General features: G+C 38.4%; 1 protein-coding gene across 3 annotated transcripts in view; it reads left to right on the plus strand.

Annotated features, from left to right (window-relative positions):
* The first annotated feature begins 5,945 nt into the window (after positions 1-5,945).
* The window catches only part of LOC135639135 (metal tolerance protein 2-like), an 80,090-nt gene continuing 65,871 nt past the window's right edge, over positions 5,946-20,164 (plus strand). The window contains exons 1-2 of one of the 3 annotated variants that reach the window (XM_065152914.1): positions 5,946-6,493; positions 6,637-6,706. In XM_065152914.1, the coding sequence (XP_065008986.1) occupies positions 6,155-6,493; positions 6,637-6,706 (409 nt within the window). In that variant the 5' untranslated portion in view covers positions 5,946-6,154. The remainder of the gene's footprint in view (positions 6,494-6,636; positions 6,707-20,164) is intronic. The other 2 variants (XM_065152916.1, XM_065152915.1) reach the window with 2 other exon arrangements.

Consider the following 20,164-nt stretch of genomic DNA (forward strand, 5'->3'; position numbering starts at 1 on the left):
GTTAGGAGTTCGAGAGTTCAACGGAAGTTCGGACGGTCGTCGGAGGTTCTGCGAGAACAGATCCGAGAAGTCCAGAAGCTTACCAAGCGAAGCTCGTCGGAACTCGCCAAGTGGATCGTCGCAAAGTCCAGGAGTTTGCCGGAAGTCCGCAGAAGAATCACCGAGGGTTCATCGGATGATCGACGGAAGTTCGCCGGAAACTCGCCGGAAGAAGCGATTGACGCATCGGAGCAAAGCTGCAGAAATTGTCTTAGATTTAATCGTAGTTAGCACGTTGATTAAGTTGGAAAATGGGAGGTGATCCCATTAGCTTAATCTTGGGGCAATTGGGCCCCTGAAAAGATTGAAATTGGGCCGAATGGAGCTAACCATTCGGACCCTGATTGCACCAGGAGGTGCAACCGCCCAGGCAGGGAGGTAGCACCGCCCAGGCTAAGTCTCCCAGCGAGACTGGGCGGTGCAACCGCCCCAGCCAAGAGGTGCAACCGCCCAGGGCTTAGTCTCCAAGCGAGACTGGGCGGTGCAACCTCCTCTGTCAAGAGGTAGCACCGCTAGAGCTCAAGTTTCGAGCTCTGCCAGGCGGAGCAACCACCGAGCTCAGACTTCGAGCTCTACCAAGCGGTGCAACCACCGAGCTCAGTCTTCGAGCTCTGCTAGGCGGTGCAACCACCGAGCTCAGTCTTCGAGCTCTAGCAGAGAGGTGCATCAGCCTGAGCTCAGTTTCGAGCTCTGCCAGGTGATGCAACCACCGAGCTCAGACTTCGAGCTCTGCCAGGCGGTGCAACCACCGAGCTCAGTCTTCGAGCTCTGCCAGGCGGTGCAACCATCGAGCTCAGTCTTCGAGCTCTGGCAGAGAGGTGCAATCGCCTAAGCTCGGTCTTCGAGCTCTGCCAGGCGGTGCAACCTCTCCAGTCAAGAGGTGCAACCGCCTGATCCCGAAATTCCGGGATTTGATCGTTTTGAGCTCCAAATTTGAATTGGGTTGGGGCCTATAAATACCCCACCCATTTAACACTGAAAGGATACAGATCCACACCGAATTCTTGATCTTTTCAGTGATTCTAAGAGCTCAAACTTATGTAAAGTCCAAAAGTTCTCTTCTCTTCTGTTCTTCAAGTCTTGAGTTGTAAAGAGAGGAGAGAAAGGATCTGTAAGGGTTGTCTCCTGAGCCTGTCAAAAGGAGAGAAACTGTAAAAGGGCAGTTGGCCTTCGCCTATTGAAGGAAGGCCTCTAGTTGACGTCGGCAACCTCATCAGTGGAGGAAGCCAAAAGTGGAGTAGGTCAAGGCTGACCGAACCACTCTAAATCTCTAGTTTGCATTTATTTTGAGCACTTTACCATTACTGCAAACCTCCTACATAGCTATTGCCCTCTGCGCTTTTACGAATGATTCTCTAAGTTCAGATCTTTCCGAATCTGCATTAAGACGTAAATCGGTGTTTTCGTACGATCTTTACATTGCAGTTTACGTTAACGTATTGATTCCATTTATAACTGCAAACTGCTTTCTGCGCATTCATAAAACGCTTTTCAAAGTTCAGTATCTGCGTTTAGACGTAAAACTACGTTTAGACGCAAAACTACGTTTAGACGCAAAACTGCGTTTAGACGTAAAACTGCGTTTAGACGTAAAACTGCATTCAGACGTAAAACTGCGTTTAGATGTAAAACTGCGTTTAGACGTAAAACTGCGTTTAGACGTAAAACTGCGTTTAGACGTAAAACTGCGTTTAGACGTAAAACTGCGTTTAGACGTAAAACTGCGTTTAGACGTAAAACTGCGTTTAGACGTAATACTGCGTTCAGACGCAAAACTGCGTTCAGACGTAAAACTGCGTTTAGACGTAAAACTGCGTTTAGACGTAAAACTGCGTTTAGACGTAAAACTGAGTTTAGACGTAAAACTGCGTTCAGACGCAAAACTGCGTTTAGACGTAAAACTGCGTTTAGACGTAAAACTGCGTTTAGACGTAAAACTGTGTTTAGACGTAAAACTGAGTTTAGACGTAAACTGAACTTGGACGCAATCTGCGCTTAGTCGCAAACTGCGATTAAATACAAACTGTGAATCGGCTTTTGCATCATAATAGATTTTATCGAACGAACGCACCTTTCAGTTTCAAATTGCTGTAAGATTTCTGCTGCACTAATTCACCCCCCCCTCTTAGTGCTCTCGATCCTAACACACTAATGGTCTTCATTAAATGGGCAAAAATTGACTATCCTCTTATAACTATTTTCTCGTTTTTATAGGTTTAGGAGACAACCGTTTACAAGTCTCACACCTCTCTTAGATTGATCACAAAGGTAAAGAAAGAAGAGGATGACACATAGCAGTTTTTTAACACTTTCACACCCCAAAATCTCAAGACTTTTGTTTACACTTTCGTGCTCTTTCATGCAGGAAAGAGTGAGGTATTGATAGGCCCCAATGGCTTAAAAAATGGAGCCAAAAAGTGTCTCATCTCCGTTTTTCAGGATACTGACGATAGTATCATCATTATTGGGCGATACCACCACCTAACAATCTCGGAGATGGCTCTGGCTTGATAGGGCGGTACCATCGCCTGGTAGCAATAACTATCGATGGTACTATCGCCTAGTCTGAGTGGTAGCACTACCTAAACCACCTAGGAGGTTGAGCCTCAAGCGGTTCCATCACCAGCTCTAGTGATGCCACCTCTTGACGTGATACTAAGTGGTTGAATGGGCTATCCAATTGGCCCAATTTAGCCCTGTTTTTGAGCCCAATTGGCCCCTAATTGAGTTAGTAGGATTTCTCCCAAAACTAACACAAATCAAAGTCTACTTGCAATCTAAGTTGTCATGTACGTTAATGGTTCAACCAAACTCTCAGTAAACTTCCAACGAACTCCCAGCAATCTTCCGGTGAGCTTTCGACGAACCTCTAGCGAGCTTTCACTGAATCATATGATCCTTCAATGTATCTCCCGATTCATCCAACCCTATGTCCGATCATTGACTCTAGCCCAACTTCGATTCTTCTTTAATCGTTTTACCTTTCTCACGATCGTCATTAGTCCTGTATCACTTATCTCAACACATGGATTAGATCATTAATTCATCAATTAATGTCATTATCAAAATTCAAGATTTAACAAATCTTAGTTAACATATAATATTATCAAAAATATATGAAATTGACTAGTAAATGTCCAAAATAAGAAAGTTAATTCATGAAAATTTAATAATAATTTTTTAAGTAAAATATAAAATAAATAAGTGTAACACTAGAAGTTGAAATTGTTTTCACAACACAAAGATGTCAATCTACAAATATATCCTATACCAAACGCGCTGTACACACCACAACATCATTAATTTAAACGTGACCGAACCTTCATCATTTTTTAAAACGTCATAGCTTCTTATTACAGCCGCTTATGTCCAACAAGAATCTCAACAAATCAAGATCATCGAAGGAAAGGAAGCTGCTAACTCGACAGATAAGTATATGGTATTCATCAACAAGAATATAACTAATTGTTAAAATTTTCAGCCCCATTTCAGTGAGCATATAACCAATTGGGACAAAGCAAATACGGAAACGAATATTTTACATAAGTTAAACTAAATTTTTTTTTAAAAGAAATATATTTAAACACCGTTATCTCTTGTGAAAAAAAGAAATCCTCCAATCAGCAATATACTCAGTCGCAGTTTCCATCTCTACCCAATCATCATGCCTTATCTAAACTTAAAATTTCTTTGCAGATTGATGTATGCAAACCAAAGTATCACTTTTTTTTTTTCACAGTTCATTTATTGACGTTAAGCAGATTTTAAGATATGCACTTTTGATGAGCACTTAACCAAGTTTCTAACGAGGAACGTGTTCCAATGAAATGTTTGTATGCGCTGGGAGGAGGCAATCTAAACATGATTAAAGAAGAGGTTTTTTTAATATATATATATATATATATATATATATATATATATATATATATATATATATAATTATATCACTACATGTCCCTTTTATTAAATAAAAGGTTATGTACTTGAAAACTAACAAGTTTTAGAATTAGATAGGGATATGACTCTTATACATGCCATCCGGATGAACATAGTGTTTAATTCTTCCCACAAAATATATAGCTTTGCATAAAATACATTTCAGTATAAACACAAAATGGGAAAATCATTTTGTAATTATTTCGCCGAAGTGTGACAGTAATCAATTCAAATTTTATTTTTGTAATTATTTAACAAGTTAAAAAAGAAATCCTGTTCATCATAACTTCCCTTCGCATAGAATCCATGCAAGCATTAATAATAATAAAGCATATTAACATAAGTCATGTAACATTAGACACCATGATATGTCAGCAGGTTTCGTGATTGTCAATGGACTCTGCAATGAGTATTTTCTTTCATTACACATTGGCTATGTTACAATCATATTCAGAATATAGATAACTCGTATCAGGTGTGTAACTTATAAACGATTCCTCCACAAGAAAATTTTCACGAGTGCTAACACCGTGGCTATGTCCATTATTAGGGCCAAAACTCCCTTCATGATCACCTAACAACATCAAGATTCACCTCTTCTCAGTGCAGATCCAAGATTCTTAGGAGTTAAGTATCGGATTCGACGTTTCTCAGATTGCTGGGAGTAAAGGCTCAACAACAAAAACTAAATTTGATTTAGTTAATAAAATAAAATTTTAAGTTTATAATTCACCCGGAATCGTATTATACGCTGTCCTAAGAAACCATTCCCAAGTATAAGACATGCGTGCCTTTTTTGCGGGCACCATTTAAGGTTGAGCAATAGAATTAAGAAAGATGTGAAAATCTTGAAAGAATTTATCTTAGCATGAAAAATCTAATAATTGAGAAGATAACATTTTCCATTGTCTCAAACCAAGAGACATATTCTCTTCATAATGAAGAGTTGATGTGTACTCATAGTCAATAAATATTATTTTAAATATTGAATAAATAATTAATAATAAATATAATTAAATAATTAAAAAAATAAAAAAAAATATGTTTTTTTTTTTGAAGATTTATATTTTTGAAAATAAAATCTAACAATTATTTAGCATAAAATTCAATGATGATAAATGACTTATATAGTTTATCCCAAATAGTTATATATTTATTGTTATTATTAGATTAGGATCGTTTTTGTTGAGACATCATAGTGCTTAGTTCATTGTGTAATGTTGTCTTATGTTCCCAAATAGTTAAGCATCGAATACGCTGTCCTTCCTAGTTAAAAGAAAAAAACATAACCTTCATTTATCTTTTAATTAATTGGTATAGGTTTTAAAAAAACTTTATATCATTGATGCGTGATAATATCATGCTAATTAGATCTAATTTGAATTTTTATTTTATATAATGTAAGGCTCTCCAAATAAAAAGAGTTTTAACTATCTATTTTTTAAAATTATAATCTTTCATTCCAACCAAACGTTGATTCGAAATTTTGCAGCTTGTGGGTCAGCTACAGTCCGAAAGGAAGAAGAACACTGTGATCTTCCCGAATTAGCAAGTCTACGAGTGACATTATTAAACAAAGTAACAAAACTGTACAACTGTGGCTCTCCTTCGAATAACGTGGATGTTACTGAAAAGATTTCTAAGAAACTTTGGAAAACTAGTGATCCCCTTATAATATTTTTGAACGAAACTATCTTATTTGTATTAATAAATAAAAGCAACATAATTTTATATTAAAATTGGAGGCCTAAAGAGAGTGTATAGAGAACAATTAGAGGTCTGCGAAGTTCCATTCCTAACGACGAAGATTAGTGTAGTATGACCAATTTTCTGTTTATCTCCAGCGAGGTTAATCTCTCTGGCCTCACAGACTTACTTTGTAATAGTAGTAGGATGGTAGGAGAGATCAATCAGTTGTTTTTTTTTTTTTTTTTTTGCGAGGGATATAAAATTTCTAATATTTTAAACTTTTTTTCTTTTTAAGAAAAAAAATATTAAGTTTAAACCATTAAGTTTCCAAAAAGGGACAACTAAGGGGCAATTCAAAAATATATGTTGAATGATGCTGGAGATTCGAGAAAGAAGAATACGTTCCCTTGAAGTTTCCGTGTGCGTTACACGTGCGCAAGAGACCGGTACAAGGAAAGGCGAATTTGGTGATCGCTGACATCCGACAATCATGGGCTTCCGGTTCTCCCATGTCGCTGCCTTCCGCCGGTCCGACCGCCCTTGTGGTCACCTCCTCCCGCTTTCCGGCCAGCTCACTGCTGCTCTCTTCCCGTCCTCTCCGGCCGCGGCGGAGACCCCGAACCACTCCCGGATCGCTGTAAGGTGGCATGTTGGTGGCCACTCCCACTCCCACCACCACCACAGCGGCGACAAGGGGAAGGGTTCCGAGGGAATATTCCGGCTGGGTCTTGGCGCTGACATCGCCCTCGCCGCCGGGAAGGCCTTCACGGGCTACTTCACCGGCAGCACAGCTATCGTCGCTGACGCCGCCCATTCGGTCTCTGACATCGTACGCCGCTCCCGCTTGGAATCCTTGATTCTCTTCTCTCTTTGAGTGGATCCAGTTCGTTTCTGTTAATTGATCACGTGATCTTTGGTGACGTTCTAGATTAGAGCTTAATCGGGGTTTCCTTTGTGGTTCTGCTGGTATAGGTTCTTAGTGGTGTAGCTTGGTGGTCGTACAGAGCGGCGAAGGTACCCAAGGACGAAGAACATCCTTATGGTTGGTCTTTTCCCCATGTAATTAAATAAGTCATCATCTACCTGTTTTTGAGAATTTGTTACTTCAGACCATTAAGTCTCTGAGTTGCTACTAACGACTGAAGTATTTTTCTGCTGTATTCTTTTTATTTGATAAACGATATAGTTTGATTTGATAAACAATTTGGTTGACGATAATTTATATTTATGAGAATCTGACGGAGTAAAACGTGCTAGGAACTACTAGATTTATCAATTGAAGTAACCACTTAATTTAATTACTTCTGTATTTGCTTAAGCCCATTGAGGTAGTGTACTACGAAATGTACCATATTATGCAATTTCTTGCAAATATTGAGGATGTTGAGCATACATTTGTGTTCTCCTGTAGTCTGATGGTTTAATGAATGGAGCCTTGGTTTCATTTTTTGGCACATGCACATGAAGCAGTAATAATCAAGTTGCAGTTTGCAAGGGAGTGAACAAGAGAGTTTACATTTTCGACACCTGTTCTACTGGTAGTCATGCATTAGCATCCAACACATGGGTGCTAAACTGAAGGATGACATTTGAATGCAGTTAATTAGTATCCTTATCCCTTTGGTGGCCTCTTTAAATATCTATATTTAAAGGTAAGGCTGTGAAAAAACCCTCCTCATAGTGGTGGGAGCCTCCTGCACCGTACAGACCCTTTTTATCCTTTTGGGTGGCCTCATCTACTGCATCCCACATAGTTATAGACTATCAACTTATTTATTGTTTCCAACATCCGTTAGTGCCTCTTCTTTTTAAAACAATTCAACTTTTCATTGAGCTCTAATATATGTTATCGATCTTCGTTAGCTAGCTTATTATTATATTCATGGTATGCTGCAAAACATGGTTTTGAAATCTTATTAGCATAATTGATGAAGCCATACAGCTTTTGACCATTGGTTGAAGGTGATTTTCGAAAACATATAGCTATTGCCACCGTTTGATGTTGTTTGTCCTGAAATAACCTTCAACCATTAAATGTGATTTCATCCAATGATAGTTGTTCTTTCTGCATTATTTTTTTATCATTATTAATTTGAAAGGATTTCTGCTGGACTAATTTTTTTCTAATGGGATAGAAGCATATATATGCACTTGAATTGCCTCATTGGTTCAGCTTCATATGGTAGATCCTGACATGTTTTTGACTTTTGCTCTTGAAGATGTTCCAAGTATCTTTTCTCTTAGTGCCACTATGGTTACACACATATGGTAGGTATTTTCTTTTCTACTAACCTGTTCTATTGAACTTGCTTGAGGTTATTTTCTTTTCAGGAGTTAGTAAAGGAGACTTTGTTTTTCACTTTGCTCTGCCTTTTCCATTCAATTTTCTTTTACTTTTTTGCTTTGAATGATATTCCTGTCTGTTGGAATTTTTTAGAACCTTTATTTAGAATTCCATACTAAAACTATTTTTAGGCTTTGGAGATAGGCTTCCCTTTACTTGCAAATGTCTGTGGTATTAGATTACTCATCTTAGCTTGTACTCTTTTCTTTGGAGAATGTTTAGAATGATAATAAGGAAATAAATGATGTACAAAGCCCACCTAAAGAACATATATATCCACGTTAATTAAAAATAAGTAGCATTGTTAGATCTATATAGACACATGGATCCATATACCTCGATCATAAAAAGAACTAAGCCATTGAAAAGGTTGGTGTGTGGTAGATGTTACAAACATAATTGGTTAGTTGATTATTTTTGTTCAATCTTACCACTGTAGTGTTCAGTGATCTTTGTTACTGGTGTAATTGTAGGCAACTAGATGGTCATGATATATAGCAAGGGTATTGCAATTTTAATTCGTCAATTTATGATTCTTAAGAATAAAGGAAGGCAAGCGAATAAGTAGCAATAATGTATGATATGCTCTAAAATGTTCTTGCTTGTCTCTATGAGGAGTTGGAAATCAATAAGGATTAAGGTTTACATGCTTATTGAATGTGCAAACCATCACAGCTTCATGTGAAACAATTGTTGGTTAGTTTAAACTACTTGGTACTTGACCAAGTCTAGTAGAACTTGGTTCCATAGCCTACTAAGTAGGTAAAAAGAGGGGTAAAGGGGGACCAAGATAAAAAAGCAAAACTAGGGTGGACTCCTAGGTTAAATAGAACAACATTCATCTTAAGGTTTCCATTCTCCAGTACCAAAGGTCACAAAGGAGAGAAAAAGTTGAGGTCCCTTCTTTTGTCTAAAACATATCTTATTTTGCTAATTTTAATCAACAATCTTTAAGAACATCTTATCATATGTTTGATTTTTTGTTTCAAGAACTAAGGTTCATCATATCGTGACGTATCGCTTGGTATGGCCAGTACATACTGGTCCGATAAGATACCGGTATGGGTGGTATATCGGTATGCTCCCCCCGCATGTATCATGTGTCAGTACGCTAGGTATTGCTCAGTACTGATAGGGAACATTCTGGCACCTTTGACGCAACAACAACTAGCAGACACCTCAGAGCGAACGTGGCGCCTCGGAGCTGATATGGCACTTCGGCCCGACGTGGCACCTCGGAGTAGACAGGATGTACATGCGCGGAGTAGATGATTCCCGCATCACCGGGGACGCACGGACGACGGCACACAGCATCGAATCGTGCATACCGACCCACGCAGCACGGATCAATGGGTCGATCGCCCGAGACATTGGCGGCTATTAACGAACCACGTATGATCAGCCCTAGCAACAAGTATAAAAGCCAACCCCTTGGCCGGCACCGGGGGGAAGCTCGAACACAAAATAACACCCTAAAACTCCACCTTACACTGACTTAAGCTTTGGAGGGGCCGAGCTAGGAACCCCCCTTCCCGACTTCGGCCTGTGTGCAGGAATCTAGCATAGGAAGGCTATGTTGGGAAACTTGGACAAAGTATCACATGCGCAGCAGAAGAACAGAAAAATAAAATCCCAGATTTCCCAAAAGAAATGGTTCTTGTCGTTGTGTGAAGATTGGTGCGCAAAACAAAATGCAAAATCAAAACTGTACATATCAAGTGAGATTTGTTATCTAGAGAGATTATATATTCTTGTAAAATCCCAGATCTGTAAGAGTGGATGAAGGAGGTTAATTGTCCTTCTCTCCAGCGGTAATCCACACGATAAATGCGGTAAAGATGCTCTTTAAATCACTACATGATCTTCCACTCCATACAGACCATGTGATCAAGAAAGGGTCGACCTTTCTTGCTGTCCATATGCCTCAAACTAGGGCTGTCGGCTAAGGAGAGGGAGGGAGGAGAATAGGAGGTAGCAGTCAAAAAGGGTCTAGCCTATGCCTCTTTAGTTCTCTCTTATTTATAAAGGTCCCTATCAACTTAACTCTAATAGATCTTACCTTATTGGGTACTGGATCTCCATCCAACTACTAAAGCCTCTTGGATTAGTGGATTTCTACCCAATAATCTCTCAATAACTCTTATTGGTATTAAAAAACTTGGATAGAGCATCACATGCATAGCGGAAGAAAAGAAAAACAAATCCCAAATTTCCTAAAAGGAAAAGGTTTCGTCGTCGTGCAAAGATTGGTGCACGAAACAAAATGCAAAACTGAAAACCGCGCACGTCATGACAGATTTGTTACCTAGGGATATCATATATCCTTGCAAAATCCCAGATTTATAGGAGTGGATGAAGGAGGTCAACTGTCCTCTCTAATGGTGATCCACACGGTAGATGTGACAAAGACGCTCCTTAAATCACTGCATAGAGAATAGGAGGTGGTAGCCAAAAAAGGTCCAACCTATGCCCTTTCGGTTCCCTCCTATTTATAGAGTTCCATTTCAACTTAACCTTAATAAATCTTGCCATATTAGGTACCTTTTATTTGCTCTCTATGCAGTAATCTTTTATTGGCTCTTCCTAGAACTTATCCATAAGATCCAATAATTCAGGGACTTACTAGATATCCAATAAAATAGGAGCTGCAACAGATATCTCATATCCGAACCTTTACTCGTCGTAACACCTACCATATATGTCACGCCCCTCAAAATATCGACAATATTTAAAATTTTCATCATAACTAACCCAGGATCCAAACACACATTTGAGGTCACTAAGAAAACATTCAGATCAAAATTTCACCTCTATAGTCTACAAATTCATAACCCTGTGCAATTCATAAACATACCACATATCACTCGATAATTCATACAATCTGAACTCAACTCATCAAAATAATAACCACAACATAAATTCACAAGTGGGGAAGTCTATACAGTCACGAAACCAACGATTACCATAAGATCATATCATTACATGAATTTAACTTAACATTCCAAAATCCTATACATGAGGGATCCTTTATCTTACACAAAATCCACAGGTTTAGATTCATCGTCACATTTCATAAAATGCAGAGTATCTTATACAACAAATACACATATGCTAACAAAGATCTGCCCAAAATCTTCTAAACTTTCCACCGCCTCATTCCAATCTTAACATTTAAGCAAGCAATACGCTATCCTGAAAAATATATCAACAAACGGGGTGAGCATAAAGAGCTCAGCAAGTGACTAACATATCCATATCAAAATAGTACAATTTCCAAAGAGATACAGTTTCAAAATACAAGGTAGAATATACGATTTCGTAGACATAATATCATTAGGAGCAGAAACACAATTGTCCTTTCAATCTTACATATTTGGTTCCTGACAGATGGGGCATAGAGTAATTGGAGCATATCAGTAACAAAGGAAACATATCGGAGCTTATCAATGGCATATAAAATGTTCCGAAGCATATCAACGGCATATGGAACATTTCGAAGCAAAATCATCAGTGAATGAAGCATTTCAGAGCATATCAAAAACAAATATCGTACAGAAGCTCAAACGTCGTCCTTGACGTTGCAATCATATCATTCTTATCCAGAGCATGAACAGAAACAACTCACCAAAACTCTGGATGTCATATCAAACATATAGAAGGTGTAGTGGGATCTCAGTCAGAATGTGATTCATCCATTTCTGAATGACCACCTGACAAAAGTCTCCCACGTCTGGGAGCTCCATCCACCCACGTCTAGGTGAAGTCAGGGGGGCCGGCAGAGCATCGCAGGCTCTAAGCACATACCCTTTACCATTTCTGGCAAAGGTCCAGAATATCCCACAGAGCGGGCAATAAGCACATACCCTTTACCATTTCTGGCAAAGGTCCAGACAATCCCACACACCAGAGTACAAGAGGGCAGTTTTAACAATAAGTAGCATATATCGGAAGCACACGCGGAACAACAAAACGTACATGTGCCTTTTCAAGACAATATGATGCAAGGAACAAATCTCTCACAAATGTATTCATATTAGGAATGAAATGGAAGCAAGAGTATACAGGGAATCCAAGCAATCATATTTAGCTCAATTCAAATAAGAAGGTTAGAAGAATTCAATATCCAAAGGAATGAAACAGAATACGCGAAATCGACCAAAGCTCGATTTCTGACAGAATTTCAATGGCACATAGAACAAATACTTCAGATTATCAATTATGCTCCAATACCCTTAATAAAGCTGTCATTGAAAGATATATCAACCTATTTTCTGTTGAAACAAGTTTCGTACGAATCAGAGTTTCCAACAAGGAGTTACCTTTGATTTGGCAACCCAAGGTCAAAACACAATCACTGTTTTGCAGAATACATAGGGTCGGATTCAACAGATACTAGGGTAGGCATTTGGATTCTAAAATTTTCAAACTATATGTCAAAAGAAAGATTTTCAAGTCTAGTTTCAAATAAAATCAGTTTGGTACAAATCAGAATTTCCAACAGGGAGTTATAGGCATTTCAGTATCAAAAGGTCATAAATCTTAATCCCTGATTTGCAGCGTTCATAGACTCATTTGCAACAGACGTTTGGGTAAGTATTCGGTATTCAAAATCTTCAAAATTTGTGTCAAAAGAAAGATATAAGAGTCTAATTTCAAACAAACTAGGTCCTGTTCAAATCTGCATTTCGTACTAAAAATTATAGCTGGAATCGTATATAGGGGTCAGTTTACCGAAAAATTTCAGAATCGATGGTTCTTTGCCCAAGGAGAGAACATATCGGTTTCTAAATAGAAATCCTTCAGTTTATTTTGAATCAACATAAAACAGAGACTAAAAATTCTGTAGGATGGGGTTAGAACACTTGCCTTTGAGAATTTTGACCCCAAATTGAGAAGATTGAGTAAGAAACCTCAAAGCCCAAATTTTTCTTCTTCTTCTTCCCCCTTTCTTTTCTCTTCTTCTTTCTTTCTTTCTCTGTTCTTCCACACAGCAGCTGCCTTCTCTGGTTCCTTAAGAACGAAGGCAGAGAGGCTTAGGTGGTGGGATTTGTTATTTTGTGCATTTTGCAGTTTAGTCCTTGTTTTTATTATATTCACGATTAGGTCCTTAGGGTTTACATATAGGTCCTCAGGGTTTACATATAGGTCCTCAGATTCTTTTTTGAACAAATCTCCCAAATCTTAAAAATAAGTTACCTCTAATTCATACTCTATTTCTTTTGTAAATTTAAAATAGATGCTTACATTATCACTAGAAATTTATACGAACATTCGGAAACGAGGGATGTTACACTCTCCCCCCCTTAAAAGAAAAATTTAGTCCTCTAAATTTATCGTACCTCTATCGGTGAAAAGACGGGGGTACACCTTTTTCATTTCCTCCTCTAGCTCCCAAGTTATCTCCTCTCCAGAATGATGTCTCCAAATTACTTGAACCAGTGGGATGACCCGATTCCTTAGGACTTTTTCTTTCTTATCAATAATCTGAATAGGCTCTTCCACATAAGATAAATCTTTATCGATCTCTAACAGCTCATACTTAATGATGTGAGAAGGGTCATATATATACTTCCTAATCATCGAGACATGAAATATATCATGGACATGGCACAATGCTGGTGGCAAGGCAATCCTATAAGCGACAGAACCAACCCTCTCAAGAACCTCAAAAGGTCCAATAAATCTTGGGCTTAATTTTCCTTTCTTCCCAAACCTTATAATACCTTTGGAAGGGGAGACTTTTAAGAATACAAAATCTCCGATTTCAAACTCAATATCTCGTCTTCTATTGTCGGCATAACTTTTTTGACGACTCTGAGCAGTTTTTAACCTTTTCCTTATTATTTGAATTTTCTCGGTAGTTTCTTGCACCTTGTCCGGTGCTAACAGCTTTCTGTCACCAACTTCCTCCCAACATATAGGTGTTGTGCACTTTCGCCCATATAAAGCTTCATAAGGAGCCATCTGAATACTTGAATGATAACTATTATTATAAGTGAACTCAACAAGTGAAATATCCTTATCCCATTCACCTTTCCAATCCATAACATAGGCTCTAAGCAGATCCTCAAGTGTTTGAATTGTTCTTTCTGACTGACCATCAGTCTGAGGATGATATGCAGTACTAAACTTAACTTTAGTGCCCATCGACTCCTGCAATCTTCTCCAGAGTCTAGAGAGAAATCTGGAGTCTCTATCAGAGATGATCTCCTTTGGAATACCATGAAGTCTTACTATTTCATTAACATATAAATCTGCAAGTCTATCAAGCGAATAAGTCATATTAATCGGTAGGAAATGCGCAGATTTTGTTAACCTATCAATGATAACCCAAATAGCATCATGCTTCCTCGAGGTTCTGGGTAGTCCCGAAACAAAATCCATAGTAATACATTCCCATTTCCATTCAGGAATAACTAAAGGTTGCAACAACCCTCCAAGTCTTTGGTGTTCTACTTTGATTTGCTGACAAGTCAAACATTTTGAAACATACATTGCAATTTCCTTCTTCATGCCTTCCCACCAATAATGACTTTGAAGATCTCTATACATCTTAGTGCTCCCAGGGTGTAGGGTGTACTTTGAAGTATGACTTTCATTTAGGATTTGATTCTTGATATCTGGTTCATTTGGTACACATACTCTCTCCCCAAATCTCAATAGGCCATCCTTTGAAACTTGAAATTGTGGCTTCAATTCCTTTTCTACTTCACTCCTCAAGTAGATTAAATGTGGATCTCGTAATTGTCCTTCCTTAATTTGTTGAATAAGATCAGATTGCACTTGAATGAAGGCCATCAATATCATCGAGTCTTGCTCTTTCCTCAAAGCTTTCAAATCAAAATTTTCTTCTAATAACTTCCATTGCTTCACGACCAGACTAGCCATAAAACTTGTAGATTTCCTACTAAGTGCATCAGCTACAACATTGGCTTTGCCCAGGTGATAACGGATGACACAATCATAATCCTTCAGAAGTTCTATCCATCTTCGCTGCCTCATGTTTAACTCTTTCTGAGTGAAAATATATTTTAAACTCTTGTGATCAGTGAAGATTTCAAACTGTTGACCATACAAATAATGTCTCCAAATCTTTAGAGCAAAAATAATTGCTGCTAATTCCAAATCATGAGTTGGATAATTCAATTCATAACCTTTAAGTTGCCTAGAAGCATAAGCAATTACTCTCCCTTCCTGCATCAAAACACATCCTAGGCCCTTTCTTGAAGCATCAGTATAAACTACAAATCCCTCACTACCACTTGGAATAGTGAGAATAGGGGCACTAGTCAATCTTCTTTTTAACTCTTGAAAACTTTGCTCACAATCATCACCCCATACAAATTTCGTATTCTTCTTAGTGAGTTTGGTGAGAGGTTGAGCGATTCGAGAAAATCCCTCCACAAATCTCCTGTAATAACCTGCCATGCCCAAAAATCTTCTAACTTCTGTTACATTTGTTGGTACTTCCCATTCAACTACAGCTTCTATCTTCCTTGGATCAACAAATATACCCTTCCCTGAAATCACATGGCCTAAGAAAGCAACTTCATTCAACCAAAATTCACATTTGCTGAACTTTGCATACAACTTCATTTCTCTTAGTATGGACAATACATTTCTCAAGTGTTCCTCATGCTCCTGATTACTCCTTGAATACACCAATATGTCATCAATAAATACAATTACACAGATATCCAAGAGCGGTTGAAATATCCTATTCATTAGTTCCATAAAAGCTGCAGGGGCAATTGTCAAACCAAAAGGCATCACCAAGAATTCATAGTGACCATATCGAGTTCTAAAAGCTGTTTTTGAAATATCCTCCTCCTTGATCTTCAACTGATAGTAACCTGACCTCAGGTCAATCTTAGAGAATACTTGTGCACCCTGCAGTTGATCAAACAAATCATCAATTCTAGGTATGGGATACTTGTTTTTGATGGTCACCTGATTCAACTGTCTATAATCAATACAAAGCCTCAATGTTCCATCCTTCTTCTTCACTAATAGTACCGGAGCACCCCATGGGGATACACTGGGTCGTATGAAACCCTTATCTAATAATTCTTGTATTTGCTTCTTTAATTCCTCTAGCTCGAGTGGTGCCATTCTGTAGGGAGGCTTAGATATTGGGGTTGTACTGAAGACCAGATCAATAGAAAATTCACCCTCTCTATCTAGAGGTAAACCAGGCAAGTCATCTGGGAATACATCAGGGAATTCTTTGACCACTACAATTTCATCTAGGTGGGTTTCCTGATTTGAATGCTCCTTTACACACACCATATAACAAAAACAACCTTTCTGCATAAGACGATAAACTTGAAGTGCTGATATCAAGCAAGGAGGCAAATCATGCCTAATGCCCTCAAAGAAAAATATAGGCTGATCTGGTATGCAGAAAGTAATTATTTTTTTGTAACAATCAATACTAGCGTGGTGAGAAGATAACCAATCCATGCCAAGTATAATATCAAAGCCCTGGATCTCTAGGAGAATCAAATCAGCAAGGAGTTCGTGGTCTCCGATAGAGATCAAACAAGATGGGTAGACCAAGTTTGTTGCCAATGAATCTCCAACAGCAGTTGTTACATATAACATATAATCCAGGGGTTTAGGTAGAATATCCAAGTGACAAGCAAAGTATTGTGAAACAAACGATAAGTTGGAGCCGGGATCAAACAAAACTTTTGCATTTCTTTTAGAAACATGAAGAATACCTTCCACCACTGATTTAGAAGCTTTAGAATCTTGTTCAGTGATAGCGTACACTCTAGCATGGGCTGAGGGTCTAGGAAACAGTGGCTCTTTCTTCTTCCTCAAAGAGAAATCTTTTATTTGATGATCCAACTTTCCACAACCAAAACATGCTCCAGTCACCCGAAAACACTGACTTGTTTCATGATTTAATCCACATTTTGCACATGACTGAGTCCTCCGTAGTGGTTTCCATTTCTCAAATCTAGATGTCTTAAACCTCTTGTTACTAGCTTCATATTCATTTTCTCTCGTGCTTTTGCTAGTAAATTTGTCCCTTTTGTTCTTGCCAATGATTTCTTGAATTTCCTCCGTGTCTCTTTCAATTTTCAAAGCTCTTTCTACCGTATCTGCATATGTTTGTAGTTTTAAAGCTGACATTCGGCTTCTTATTGCTGGCCGTAATCCCCTTTCAAACCTTCTTGCTTTTCTAGATTCATCATTAGTCATATGTGTGGCAAACCTGGGGAGCTCAGTAAATTTAGATTCATACTTTGTAACCGTCATACTTCCCTGGATAAGATTCAAGAACTCCAATTCTTTTTGCTCTCTCATACAATCTGAAAAATATTTATCGTTAAACTTTTCTTGGAATAACTTCCATGTCATTGGCTCATGTTTGATTTCAGACATCCTCTTAATCATTCTCCACCAGTGTTCAGCTTCTCCTTCCAGCATAAAGGTGGCAAGAAAAACCTTTCGATCATCAGGGTAATTTAAAGTATCAAATATTTTCTCTATCTGCATCATCCATCGTTCTGCCACCATTGGATCCGACTCACCACTAAAACTGGGAGGACTAAGCTTCTTAAACTGTTCAATTCCCAACCCCGTCTGGTTTGATGTCCCTTTTCCATCATTTCTTCCTTGTAGGACAGGTTGTTATTGTTGTTGCATCACTTGTGCCATAGTCTCCAAAGTCCGCATGATACCACTCAATTGATCAGCAGTAGATGCAACAGGAGAACCAGATGATCTCGTCATCCTTGCTTCCTAAAACATCAAAGGAAATTTTCTTTGATCAATCTCTAAATGAATAGTCAATAAACCTCAAAAAATATATATATATATATTTTTCATCAAGTACACAAAAAAAGAAAAAAAAATATTCTTAGTGATTCTCAAATCATGCTCTGATACCACCTCTGTCACGCCCCTCAAAATATCGACAATATTTAAAATTTTCATCATAACTAACTCAGGATCCAAACACACATTTGAGGTCACTAAGAAAACATTCAGATCAAAATTTCACCTCTATAGTCTACAAATTCATAACCCTGTGCAATTCATAAACATACCACATATCACTCGATAATTCATACAATCTGAACTCAACTCATCAAAATAATAACCACAACATAAATTCACAAGTGGGGAAGTCTATGCAGTCACCAAACCAACGATTACCATAAGATCATATCATTACATGAATTTAACTTAACATTCCAAAATCCTATACATGAGGGATCCTTTATCTTACACAAAATCCACAGGTTTAGATTCATCGTCACATTTCATAAGATGCAAAGTATCTTATACAACAAATACACATATGCTAACAAAGATCTACCCAAAATCTTCTAAACTTTCCACCGCCTCAGCCCAATCTTAACATTTAAGCAAGCAATACGCTATCCTGAAAAATTTATCAACAAACGGGGTGAGCATAAAGAGCTCAGCAAGTGACTAACATATCCATATCAAAATAGTACAATTTCCAAAGAGATACAGTTTCAAAATACAAGGCAGAATATACGATTTCGTAGACATAATATCATTAGGAGCAGAAACACAATTGTCCTTTCAATCTTACATATTTGGTTCCTAACAGATGGGGCATAGAGTAATTGGAGCATATCAGTAACAAAGGAAACATATCGGAGCTTATCAATGGCATATAAAATGTTCCGAAGCATATCAACGGCATATGGAACATTTCGAAGCAAAATCATCAGTGAATGAAGCATTTCAGAGCATATCAAAAACAAATATCGTATAGAAGCTCAAACGTCGTCCTTGACATTGCAATCATATCATTCTTATCCAGAGCATGAACAGAAACAACTCACCAAAACTCTGGATGTCATATCAAACATATAGAAGGTGTAGTGGGATCTCAGTCAGAATGTGATTTATCCATTTCTGAATGACCACCTGACAAAAGTCTCCCACGTCTGGGAACTCCATCCACCCACGTCTAGGTGAAGTCAGAGGGGGCTGGCAGAGCATCGCAGGCTCTAAGCACATACCCTTTACCATTTCTGGCAAAGGTCCAGAATATCCCACAGAGCGGGCAATAAGCACATACCCTTTACCATTTCTGGCAAAGGTCCAGACAATCCCACACACCAGAGTACAAGAGGGCAAGGATTGACTTACCGAATCGTACCGCCCGTACCGGGCGGTACGTACCGGTCCGATAGGTGACCGGTACGTGGACCGCCCGCTATCGGGCGGTACACCCAAAAACCCTAATATCGGGCGGTAACGGTCGAAATTTCGACCGTTACCGCCCGGTACCACTCGGTAACGATCGATTTCGACCGGTACCACTCGGTAACGGTCGAAATCAACCGGTACCACTCGGTAACGGTCGAAATCGACCATTACCACACTGTAGCAGTGCTACAGTGCTCCAACGGTCAAATTGACCGTTGGAGCCCTTTCTCCTCCTATTTAAACCAATCTTCTCTCCCCTATTTCATTATACTCTCTTAAACTCTCTCTCAAACTTTTCTTTTCTCTCCTAAACTCTATAAAATAACGATTTGTGAATTCAATTGAGGCTAATTTGGAAAGATCAAGAGGAAGAACTTTCTAATCAAGAGGTATGTTTTCGTTTTCTTTAATTAGAGAGTAATTAAGATATTTAAGATTATGGTTAGTGTTTTTCATGCATAGTAAATATTGAATAATATTTATCATAGTAAAATAAGTTTAATTATTTTATGTTGTGATTAGTGATTTATGATCGATATTTGATCAATTTAATATGTTTATACTTTATAGTTTATTTGAATTAAATTTGATAGGATCATGGCACCAAAGGAACAGCCACATGATGATGCATGGGTTCATGCCCGAAAGCTAGATGGAAACCGTCATCATTGGCAATGTATTTATTGTAACTACATTGGCAAAGGTGGAGGAATAACTCGAGTGAAAATGCATTTGGCTGGTGGGTATCCTGATGTTGCAAAATGCAAGAAAGTTCCAACGGAGATCCGTAAATTATTTCAAAGCAAGCTTAAACAAACAAAGGAAGATACATTAAAAAAGAAGGCAAGAGTTGAGGAAGAATATCATAGGGCTACACAGGAACCGGTTTATGATCAGTATGAGGGTTGCGGCGATGAAGTCGACCCGGATCTCACAGCTGGGATTCATGCATCA

The sequence above is a fragment of the Musa acuminata genome, chromosome BXJ3-5 (assembly GCF_036884655.1).
Source record: "Musa acuminata AAA Group cultivar baxijiao chromosome BXJ3-5, Cavendish_Baxijiao_AAA, whole genome shotgun sequence".
Classification (NCBI taxonomy): Eukaryota; Viridiplantae; Streptophyta; class Magnoliopsida; order Zingiberales; family Musaceae; genus Musa; species Musa acuminata.